The following is a 12,263-nucleotide window of genomic DNA, read 5'->3' as shown; positions in this document are numbered from 1 at the left end:
ACATTCTTGCTATTGAGGGAGTGCAACGAAGGTTCACCAGACGGATTCCCGGGATGGCGGGACTGACATATCAAGAAAGATTGGATAAACTGGGCTTGTATTCACTGGAGTTCAGAAGAACGAGAGGGGACCTCATAGAAACGTTTAAAATTCTGACAGGTTTAGACAGGTTAGATGCAGGAGGAATGTTCCCAATGTTGGGGAAGTCCAGAACCAGGGGTCACAGTCTAAGGATAAGGAATAAGCCATTTAGGACCGAGATGAGGAGAAACTTCTTCACCCAGAGAGTGGTGAACCTGTGGAATTCTCTACCATAGAAAGTTGTTGAGGCCAATTCACTAAATATATTCAAAAAGGAGTTAGATGTAGTCCTTACTACTAGGGGGATCAAGGGGTATGGTGAGAAAGCAGGAATGGGGTACTGAAGTTGCATGTTCAGCCATGAACTCATTGAATGGCGGTGCAGGCTCGAAGGGCTGAATGGCCTACTCCTGCACCTATTTTCTATGTTCTATGTTTCTATGCAGCGAATTCCACAGATTTACAACCCTCTGTGAGAAGAAATTTCTCCTCATCTCAGTTTTAAATGGGCGGCCCCTTATTCTAAGATCATGCCCTCTAGTTCTAGTCTCCCCCATCAGTGGAAACATCCTCTCTGCATCCACCTTGTCAAGCCCCCTCATAATCTTATACGTTTCAATAAGATCACCTCTCATTCTTCTGAATTCCAAAGAGTAGAGGCCCAACCTCCTCAACCTTTCCTCATAAGTCAACCTCCTCATCTCCAGAATCAATCTAGTGAACCTTCTCTGAACTGCCTCCAAAGCAAGTATATCCTTTCATAAATATGGAAACCAAAACTGCACGCAGTATAGATAGACGTATGATGGGACAGCTGTAACCCATTGTCTGCAATTCCTGCACCTTGTGGGATTTCTAGGGCACTTCACGTGTCCTGGATAACCACGTGTGCAGGAAGTACAGGAGGGCTGTGACACCTCGGGGGAGTGCAGTCTAAGGCAGAAGTTCTCAACTTCTTTGCTTCTGAGGCCCCCCTCTAATGTTTCAGAAATTCCATGGACCCCCTGTGAGAAAACACAAATATTTTTGTTCAGTATTGAACTTCTTTCAGTGCCATTCCCACTCACCATATTACTGCTGCTGCTATCCCGGCACTGCAGAAAATACAGGTCCCCGCGCCCACCCACTCTGTCCCTCCACATAAGCCCCAAGCACCTGCCCCCCCCCAGTCAACCTCTTTCTCCCACAACTCCTGACTCCATCACCGACTGTGTCCCAGCCTATCAGCTGCTCCCGCTTCTCTGCTTGATTGTCAGTCAAACAGACGGTTTTTTCCCCCCATCTCCAATATTTTTATAACTAATAAACAAAAGTGCACAGTGACAATTTTACAAACTTTTAGTTAGCTTTTAGAAACGATAATTAGGGACAAAATTTAACAATTACTTGGACAAGTTTGGATTAAGGAAAGCCAGTACGGGTTTGTTAAAGGCAAATCGCGTTTAACTAACTTGATTTGAGTTTTTTGATGAGGTAACAGGGAGGGTTGATGAGGGCAGTGCAGTTAGCGTGGTGTACCTGGATTTCCAAAAGGTGTTGGATAAAATGCCACACAATGGGCTTGGCAGCAAAGTTGAAGGCCATGGAATAAAAGGGACAGGGGCAGCATGGATACGGATTGTCTCAGTGACAGGAAACAGAGAGTAGGGGTGAACGGTTGTTTCTGGGACTGGAGGGAGGTATATAGTGGTGTTCCCCAGGGGTCAGTACTGGGACCACTGCTTTTATTAATGACTTGGATCTGGGTGTACAGGGCACAATTTCAAGACTTGCAGAAGAGACAAAACTTGGAAGTATAGTGAACAGTGAGGAGGGTAGTGATAGACTTCAAGAGGACATCAACAAGCTGGTGGAATGGGCGGGCACGTGGCAGATGGAATTTAATGCAGATGGAATTAAGTGCAAAGTGATGCATTTTGATGGGAAGAACAAGGAGAGGCAATATAAACTAAAGGGTACAATCCTAAAGGGGTGCAGGATCAGGGAGACCGGGGGTATATGTCACAAATCATTGAAGGTGGCGGGGCAGGTTGAGAAAGCGATTAAAAAGCTCACAGGATCCTGGGCTTCATCAACAGAGGCATAGAGTACAAAAGTGTGGTAATTATGCTAAACCTGTATAAAACACTGGTTCGGCCTCAACTGGAGTATTGTGTCCAATTCTGGGCACCATACTTTAGGAAGGATGTGAAGGCCTTAGAGAGGGGGCAGAAAAGATTTCCGAGAATGGTTCCAGGGATGAGGGACTTCAGTTACGTGGATAGACTGGAGAAGCTGGGGTTGTTCTCCTTGGAGCAGAGAAGGTTGAGAGAAGATTTGATCGAGGTGTTCCGAATCATGAGGGGTCTGGACAGAGTAGATAGAGAGAAACTGTTCCCATTGGTGGAAGGGTGGAGAACCAGAGGGCACAGATTTAAGGTGATTGGCAGAAGAACCAAAGGCGACATGAGGGAAAACATTTTTACGCAGCGAGTGGTTAGGATCTGGAATGCGCTGCCTGAGAGGGTGGTGGAGGCAGACTCAATCGTGGCTTTCAAAAGGGAGTTGGATAAGTACCTGAAGGAAAAACATTGCAGGGATACGGGGAAAGGGCGGGGGAGTGGGACTGGCTGAGAGCCGGCACGGGCTCGATGGGCCAAATGGCCTTCTGTGCTGTAACCGGTCTGTGATTCTAATTCAGCAAAAGGTGACCATGAAATTGATAATGAGAGAGAAAATAGAATATGACAGTAAACTAGCAAGAGACACAAAAACAGATTGTAAAAGGTTGTATAGGTATGTAAAAAGAAAGAGATTGGCGAAAATAAACGCAGGTCCCTTCGAGGCAGAGGCAGGGGAAACGATAATGGGAACTAAGGAAGTGGCATTAAACACATACTTTGTGTCTGTATTCATGCAAGACTCAAAAAACATTCCGGAAATAGTGGAGAAGCAAGGGTCTGGTGGGTATGAGGAACTTAACGGAATTAGTATTAGTAAAGAAACAGTACTAGTGAAATTAATGGGATTAAAAGTCGACAAATTCCCCGGTCAGGTGTAGCAAGGCTGAGAGAATATACTGTGGAGAAATGCAAAATGAGCAGAGCAGAGAAGCAAAATATTTTTTCAAAGTTGAGAGACGAGTAAATGTTGGTATTCAGAGGGTTTTGGGAGACCTTGTACACAAATCACAGAAAGTTAACACATAGGTACTGCAAGCAACTGGGAAAGCAAATGTTACATTGGCCTTTATTGCAAGGGGTTAGAGTACAAGAGTAAAGAAGCTGGTGAGACTGCAGCTGGAGTATTGTGTAAAGGGGATGGAGTATAAAAGCAGGGAAATCTTGCTACAGTTATATTGGTGAGGCCACACCTGGAATACTGCGTGCAGTTTTGGTTTCCATATTTACAAAAGGATATACTTGCTTTGGAGGCAGTTCAGAGAAGGTTCACTAGGTTGATTCCGGAGATGAGGGGGTTGACTTATGAGGAAAGGTTGAGTAGGTTGGGCCTCTACTCATTGGAATTCAGAAGAATGAGAGGTGATCTTATCGAAACGTATAAGATAATGAGGGGGCTTGACAAGGTGGATGCAGAGAGGATGTTTCCACTGATGGGGGAGACTAGAACTAGAGGGCACGATCTTCGAGATGAGAAGGAATTTCTCAGAGGGTTGTAAATCTGTGGAATTCGCTGCCTCAGAGAGCTATGGAAGCTGGGACATTGAATAAATTTAAGACAGAGATAGACAGATTTTTGAGCGATGAGGGGATAAGGGGTTATGAGGAGCGGGCGGGGAAGTGGAGCTGAGTCCATGATCAGATCAACCATTGAATGGCGGAGCAGGCTCGAGGGGCCATATGGCCTACTCCTGCTCCTATTTCTTATGTTCTTACGTTCTTACCGTCTTGGTCCCCTGATCTAAGAAAGAATATACTTGCCTTTGAGGGATTGCAAGAAAGTTTCACCAGACTGATTCCTGGGATGGGGGGATTGTCCTATGAGGAGAGATTCAGGAGACTAGACCTATATTCTCTAGAGTTTGAAAGAATGAGAGATGATCTAATTGAAACATATAAAATTAAGAACATTAGCAAAAAGAACAGGAGCAGGCCATTCAACCCCTCGGGCCTGCTCCGCCATTCAATAAGATCACGGCTGATCTTCGACCTCAACTCCACTTTCCTGCACTGTCCCCAAATCCCGTGATTCCCTTAATATCCAAAAATATTCCAGGGCTTGACGGGGTAGATGCAGGGAGGATGTTTCCCCCGGGCTGGGGAGTCTAGAACCAGGGGTCACAGTCTCAGAATAAGGGGTCAGCCATTTAGGACTGAGATGAGGAGAAATTTTTTCATTAACAGGGTTGAAAATCTTTGGAATTATCTGCCCCAGAGGGCTGTGGAGGCTCAGTCGTTGAGTATGTTCAAGACAGAGATCACCAAGAAATCCAATCGGGAATTCAGAAGAAACTTCTTTACCCAGAGAGCGGTGAGAATTTGGAACTCGCTGCCATGGGGAGAGGTTGAAGCGAATAGTATCGCTGCATTTAAGGGGAGGCTAGACAAGCATATGGGGGAGAAGGGAATAGAAGGTTATGGTGATAGATTTAGATGAGGAAAGATGGGAGGAGGCTCGAGTGGAGCATAAACGCCGGCATGGACTGGTTGGGCCGAATGGCCTGTTTCTGTGCCGTACATCGAAACATAGAAATTTACAGCGCAGAAGGAGGCCATTTCGGACCATCGTGTCCGGGCCGGCCGACAAAGAGCCACACGGCCCTCGGTCAGCAGTCCTGAAGGTTACATATAAACCTATGAACAATGACGGAAAGGCAAAAAGCACCCAGCCCAACCAGTCCGCCTCACACAACTGCAACACCCCTTATACTGAAAATATCTCCACTCCACCCCAACCGGAGCCATGTGATCTCCTGGGAGCGGAAAAAAACAGATTAAAAACCCAGGCCAATTTAGGGAGAAAAAATCTGGGAAAATTCCTCTCTGACCCATCCAGGTGATCGACACTAGTCCAGGAGGTCACCCTGGCCGTATTCTATTCCCTGCAGTACTTACCATTATATCTGCACCGTCCAACAAAAGGTCATTCAGTCTAATCCCAATTACCAGCTCGAGGTTTATAACCCTGCAGATTACCGCACTTTAATTCCCCATCCAACCATCTCTTAAAAGTGGTGAGGGTTTCTGCATCCACCACTCTTCCAGGCAGCGAGTTCCAGATCCCCACAACCCTCTGCGTAAAGAAGCTCCCCTCAAATCCCCTCGAAACCTTCCACCAACCACCTTAAAACTATGCCCCCGCGTAATAGCCCCCTCCACCAATGGAAATAGACCCTTACTATCCACTGTGTCCAAGCCGCTCAATATTTTGTACACCTCAATGAGGTCTCCTCTCAACCTCCTCTGTTCCAATGAGAACAAACCCAGCCTATCCAATCTGTCCTCATAACTAAGATTCTCCATTCCAGGCAGCATCCTAGTAAATCTCCTCTGCACCCTCTCTAGTGCAATCATGTCCTTCATATAATACGGCGACCAGAACTGCACGCAGTACTCCAGCTGTGGCCTAACCAAAGTATTATACAATTTAAGCATAACCTCCCTGCTCTTATATTCTATGCCTCGGCCAATAAAGGCAAGCATTCTGTATGCCTTCTTAACCACCTTATCCATCTAGGCCTGCTACTTTCAGGGATCTGTGGACAAGCACTCCAAGGTCCCTTTGTTCATCTACACTATTAAGTGGCATACCGCTTAATGTGTATACCCTTTCCTTATTAACCCTCCCAAAGTGCATCACCTCACACTTCTCTGAATGGAATTCCATTTGCCACTGCTCTGCCTACCTGACCAGTCGATTGATATCCTCCTGCAGCCCATAACTTTCCTCTTCATTATCAACCACACAGCCAATTTTATCCTATGTAATCGATACTTTGGGGAATCAGAGGATATGTGGATAGGGCGGGAAGGTGGAGTTAAGGTAGATGATCAGCCATGATCTTGTTGAATAGCGGAGCAGACTCGAGGGCCCGAATGGCCTACTCCTCCTGTTTATGTGCTTATGTTCCAGTGCTGGTTCAACAGAAATTTCTTCCAATTAAATGTTGGGAAGACCGAAGCCATTGTGTTCGGTCCCCGCCACAAACTCTGTTCCCTAGCCTCCGACCCCATCCCTCTCCCTTCCAATTGTCTGAGGCCGAACCACACTGTTCCCAAACTTGGTGTTGTATTTGACCCTGAGATGACCTTCCGACACCATCTCCTCTCGATCACTAAGACTGCCTACCTCCGTAACATCTCCTGTCTCCACCCTGCCGCAGCTCATCCGCTGGTGAAACCCTCCTCCGTGCTTTACTGGCCTCCAGCCGTGACTATTCTAACACTCTGCAGGCTACCTCCCAACTTGCACCCACCATAAACTTGAGTTCATCAAAAACTCTGCTGCCCATATCCTAAATCGCTCAAAGCCCCTTTGGACCATCACCACTGTGCTAGCTAACCTAGCTAGCTAGCCTTACAATCCCTCCTGCCTACTCCGGTTGGATCCCGGTCCAGCAACGCCTCCATTTAAAAATTCTCATTCATGTTTTCAAATCCCTCCATGGCCTCTCCCCTCCCTATCTCTGTAACATACTCCAGCCCCGCAACCCCCCGAGATCTCTGTGCTCCTCCACATCCCTGGCCTCTTGCACATCCCTGATTGTCATTGCTCCACCGTTGGCAGCCGTGCCTTTAGCTCTGATCCCCTCCTTAAACCTCGCGCCTCTCTACCTCTCTCCACTCTCTCCAAGGTGCTCCTTAAAACCTACCTTTTAAAACCAAGCTTTTGGCCACCTGTCCTCATATCACCTTGTTTAACTTGGTGTCGATCTTTGTCTGAAACTGCTCCAGGAAAGGCTTCACTACCTTAAAGCTGCTATAGAAGTGAAAGTTGTTGTTATAACTTGGTATGACTGACAGATCGCTCGATACCTTGACCAGGGCTCCTCTATAACCAACATAGAGCCAGTGAGAAAGAGAATGAGTGTCTGTCCTCCCTGACCTGTGGCCTCTTCCATCAGAGAAGGGCACGAGTAACAATGATGTGGGAACACCACCACCTCCAAGTCACACACCATCCTTACTTGGACATGTATCGCCATTCCTTCATCGTTGTTGGGAGAATATACTGAACTTCCCCATGGTGGGACCTCTCTACCACACAGGAAGCTCAGCACTGCCACCTCTGGGCAATTGGGGAAGCGCAATAAATACCAAACTTGGCATCATCGCCAAGTCCCCAAAACAATTCTTTAAAAATGTACCACTTAATTTGAAGCTGGTTTTGTTCACCGCTGAGCCGATTAATGGTTTCTCTGCAGATCCTCGGATGCAGGAATGCTTGAAGATCGATTGCCGTGCAAAGGAAAAGTTGCCATATCTGGTAAGGACAAAGTAGCAAAAATTGGTCAAATCCCCTCGGATCACTCCCTGGTTGGGCACAGGGTTTAGGTGAATGCCCAGAGACACAGAAGCAGCAGGGGGCGGTTATTGGAGAGAAGCAAGATATAACCTGCTCATTCAGCGTTTGTAGTCGGCTCGAACCCCGATTGTTTAATCGGCTCGAACCCCGATTGTTTAATCGGCCCAAACCCCAATTGTTTAATCGGCTCGAACCCCGATTGTTTAATCCGCTCCAACCCCGATTGTTTAATTGGCTCGAACCCCGATTGTTTAATCGGCCCGAACCCCAATTGTTTAATCGGCTCGAACCCCGATTGTTTAATCGGGTCGAACCCCGATTGTTGAATCGGGCCGAACCCCGATTGTTTAATCGGCTCGAACCCCGATTGTTTAATCGGGTCGAACCCCGATTGTTTAATCGGCTCGAACCCCGATTGTTTAATCGGCTCGAACCCCGATTGTTTAATCGGCTCGAACCCCGATTGTTTAATCGGCTCGGACCCCAATTGTTTAATCTGCTCCAACCCTTATTTCAGACCTGCTCTTGAAAAAGGTGCTCCATTAACCTACACTAAAACTCCTTGTTTAGCCCATGCTAAAACTCATGTGTTTGACGTATTCACGTACCACATTTTAACCCCTTCTATTTCTGCACTTTAACCTTTTCTAACCTAGTTATTGATCTATTCTAACTCCACATGTTTAACCTGTGGTAAACCAGTAAGTTGCTATAGACACGCTTCTAACCCCATGTGTTGCACCAGTTTGCACCTTTTCCCTGTTTCATGGTGGATTAAATAGCTTTAATTCTCCTTTGATCTCCTTACTTTAGGAAGGATATACTTTCCTTAGAGAGAGTGCAGCGAAGGTTCACCAGACTGATTCCTGGGATGGGGGGATTGTCCTATGAGGAGAGATTGAGCAGACTAGGCTGATATTCTCCAGAGTTTAGAAGAATGAGAGGTGATCTCATTGAAACATACAACATTCTTACAGGGCTTGACAGGGTAGATGCAGGGAGGGTGTTTCCCCCGGGCTGGAGAGTCTAGAACCAGGGGTCACAGTCTCAGGATAGGGGATCAGCCATTTAGGTGTGAGGTGAGGAGAAATTTTGTTACTGGGGTAATTGCACAACACTGAGGGCTGTGGCTGATCAGTTACTGAGTGTGTTCAAGACTGAGATAGATTTTTGGCTATTAAGGAAATCAAGGGATATGGGGATCGGGCGGGAAAGTGGAGTTGAGGTCAATGATCAGCCATGATCTCATTGAATGTCGGAGCAGGCTCGAGGGGCCCACTGGCCCACTTCTGCTCCTAATTCTTACGTTCTTATGTTCTTATTAACAGATCTTCGAATTCCTTTGATGTGGAAAGACACTGATTACTTCAAAAATAAAGGAGGTGAGATTTTAAATTTGTTTGAGTGGACATAGTTAAGTTACGCGGTAGATGGGGTGGGGTGTGAGAGGGGGAGGGGGCGAGAGGTGTGGGAGCAAGGGGAAGGGGGTGGGTGGAGGGGATGGGGTGGTGCAGGAGGGGGAGGGGGTGTAGAGCGGGTGGAGGGGGTGTGCGGGGGAGGGGATGGGGTGGTGCAGGAGGAGGGGGGGTAGGTGGAGGGGGTCAGACTCTGTGTATTGGACTGAGGTGATGTTTATGGTGCTGTTCTCTTGTGTCAATGACCCTTGCTCTGCCCTCCACAGATGTCCATCGCTACGCTGTATTCGGGTTGATCCAGATTGGCTGTGACCTTTATGACACGGAGATGGTGATGGTCGATCGCACCATGACCGATATTTGTTTTGAAAATGCTGTTGTGTTGTGAGTAGAAAACTGCACTTCCCAATCATATGACCGCTACATACGTCTTTTCCTCAGGGAATAATACAGGATGTGTGCTCACCTGTCTGGGTATGAGGGAGAGTTACTCACCTGTCGGGGTAATGAGGGAGAGTCGCCTGTCTGGGTGGAGCTGCGGAATACGAAAGGGCAGAAAACACTAGTGGGAGTTGTGTACAGACCACCAAACAGTAGTAGTGAGGTTGGGGACAGCATCAAACAAGAAATAAGGGATGTGTGCAGTAGAGGTACAGCAGTTATCATGGGCGACTTTAATCGACATATTGATTGGGCTAACCTAACTGGTAGCAATGCGGTGGAGGCGGATTTCCTGGAGTGTATTAGGGATGGTTTTCTCGACCAATATGTCGAGGAACCAACCAGAGAGCTGGCCATCCTAGACTGGGTGATGTGTAATGAGAAAGGACTAATTAGCAATCTTGTTGTGCGAGGCCCCTTGGGGAAGAGTGACCATAATATGGTAGAATTCTTTATTAAGATGGAGAGTGACACAGTTAATTCACAAACTAGGGTCCTGAGCTTAAGGAAAGGTAACTTTGATGGTATGAGGTGCGAATTGGCTAAATTAGACTGACAAATGATACTTAAAGGGTTGACGGTGGATAGGAAATGGCAAACATTTAAAGATCATATGGACGAACTTCAACAATTGTACATCCCTGTCTGGAGTAAAAATAAAACGGGGAAGGTGGCTCAACCATGGCTAACAAGGGAAATTAAAGATAGTGTTAAATCCAAGGAAGAGGCATACAAATTAGCCAGAAAAAGCAGCAAACCGGAGGACTGGGAGAAATTTAGAATACAGCAGAGGAGGACAAAGGGTTTAATTAAGAGGGGGAAAATAGAGTACGAGAGGAAGCTTGCCGGAAACATAAAAAAGGACTGCAAAAGCTTCTATAGATATGTGAAGAGAAAAAGATTAGTGAAGACAAACGTAGGGCCCTTGCAGTCGGATTTTGGTGAATTTATAATGGGGAACAAAGAAATGGCAGACCAATTGAACAAATACTTTGGTTCTGTCTTCAGACACAAATAACCTTTCCGGAAATACTAGGGGACCGAAGGTCTAGTGAGAAGGAGGAACTGAAGGATATCCTTATTAGGCGGGAAATTGTGTTTGGGAAATTGACGGGATTGAAGGCCAATAAATCCCCAGGGCCTGATAGTCTGCATCCCAGAGTACTTAAGGAAGTGGCCCTAGAAATAATGGATGCATTGGTGATAATTTTCCAACAGTCTATCGACTCTGGATCAGTTCCTATGGACTGGAGGGTAGCTAATGTAACACCACTTTTTAAAAAAGGAGGGAGAGAGAAAACGGGTAATTATAGACCAGTTAGCCTGACATCAGTGGTGGGGAAAATGTTGGAATCAATCATTAAAGATGTAATAGCAGCGCATTTGGAAAGCAGTGATAGGATTGGTCCAAGTCAGCATGGATTTATGAAAGGGAAATCATGGTTGACAAATCTTCTGGAATTTTTTGAGGATGTAATTAGTAGAGTGGACAAGGGAGAACCAGTGGGTGTGGTGTATTTGGACTTTCAAAAGACTTTTGAGAAGGTCCCACACAAGAGATTGGTGTGCAAAATCAAAGCACATGGCCTACTCCTGCACGATGTTTCTATGTTTCTGTTTCTATGATTCTATATGTGAGGGAGAGTCGCCTGTTGGGGTATGAGGGAGAGTTACTCAGCTGTCGGGGTATAGAAACATAGAAACATAGAAAATAGGTGCAGGAGTAGGCCATTCGACCCTTCGAGCCTGCACCACCATTCAATAAGATCATGGCTGATCATTCCCTCAGTACCCCTTTCCTGCTTTCTCTCCATACCCCTTGATCCCTTCAGCCGTAAGGGCCATATCTAACTCCCTCTTGAATATATCCAATGAACTGGCATCAACAACTCTCTGCGGCAGGTAATTCCACAGGTTAACAACTCTCTGAGTGAAGAAGTTTCTCCTCATCTCGGTCCTAAATGGCCTACACCTTAGCCTTAGACTGTGACCCCTGGTTCTGGACTTCCCCAACATCGGGAACATTCTTCCTGCATCTAACCTGTCCAGTCCCGTCAGAATTTTATAAGTTTCTATGAGATCCCCTCTCATCCTTCTAAACTCCAGTGTATAAAGGCCCAGTTGATCCAGTCTCTCCTCATGAGGGAGAGTTACTCACTTGTCGGGGTATGAGGGAGAGTTACTTGGGGAGGGAGTAATGTGGAAGTTACATTACGGAAATCTAGAATTCACCCCCCCGAGCTGCCAAAAAACTGTTGAGGCTGGGGTTCAATTGAAAATTTCAAAACTAAGATTAATATTTGTCCGACAAGGGTATTAAGGGTTTGGAAACCAAGGTGGGCAGATTGAGTTAAGAGAAAGATCAGACATGATCTAATTAATTGGCGGAACAGGCTTGAGAGGCGAAATGGCAGCCTCCTGTTCCTGTGAGAATTATAAACTCGAGGCGAGGGTAGTCCGGGAGCCAGAGGTGAGTGAGAGGGGAAGGGAGTTGTGATGAAGATTGAAATCACCCAGGATGAGGAGTTGCTCAGACTGAGGGAGGAACTGAGTGAGGAAGAACAATTCCTGAAATGTGTGCGGAGAACTTTCTCGATCAGTGTGAGAGCAGCCCAACGAGGAAGGCGATGGTTGAGGAAGGTGCTGCCGTTCATGTTGTGTATATGGACTCTCCAAACAACAGTTTGCATTATGTAGCGCCTTTAACGCAGCAAACATCAAGTCCCAAGGTGCTTCACAGGGGGGTAGTCGGATAAGAATTGACAAGAGCCAAAGAGAGAGACCAGAAGCTTGGTCAAAGAGGAACGTTTTAAGGAGGATGCTCAGGAGAGAGGTGGAGGTTTAGGGAGGGAATCCCAGGGC

At 46.6% G+C, this 12,263-nt stretch overlaps 1 protein-coding gene across 3 annotated transcripts in view; it reads left to right on the top strand.

The window, feature by feature from the left end:
• LOC139229272 (rhotekin-like) overlaps window positions 1-12,263 on the top strand; it is a 193,507-nt gene that overhangs the window by 142,877 nt on the left and 38,367 nt on the right. For all 3 annotated transcript variants that reach the window (XM_070860935.1, XM_070860953.1, XM_070860944.1), the window contains exons 3-5: window positions 7,445-7,506; window positions 8,874-8,927; window positions 9,227-9,344. In XM_070860935.1, coding sequence (XP_070717036.1) covers window positions 7,445-7,506; window positions 8,874-8,927; window positions 9,227-9,344 — 234 coding nt within the window. The remainder of the gene's footprint in view (window positions 1-7,444; window positions 7,507-8,873; window positions 8,928-9,226; window positions 9,345-12,263) is intronic.

Source organism: Pristiophorus japonicus, chromosome 2 (genome assembly GCF_044704955.1).
Source record: "Pristiophorus japonicus isolate sPriJap1 chromosome 2, sPriJap1.hap1, whole genome shotgun sequence".
NCBI classification, from domain to species: domain Eukaryota; kingdom Metazoa; phylum Chordata; class Chondrichthyes; family Pristiophoridae; genus Pristiophorus; species Pristiophorus japonicus.
The sequence above is the reverse complement of the archived record's forward strand: the minus strand, read 5'-3'. Positions and strand labels throughout refer to the sequence as shown.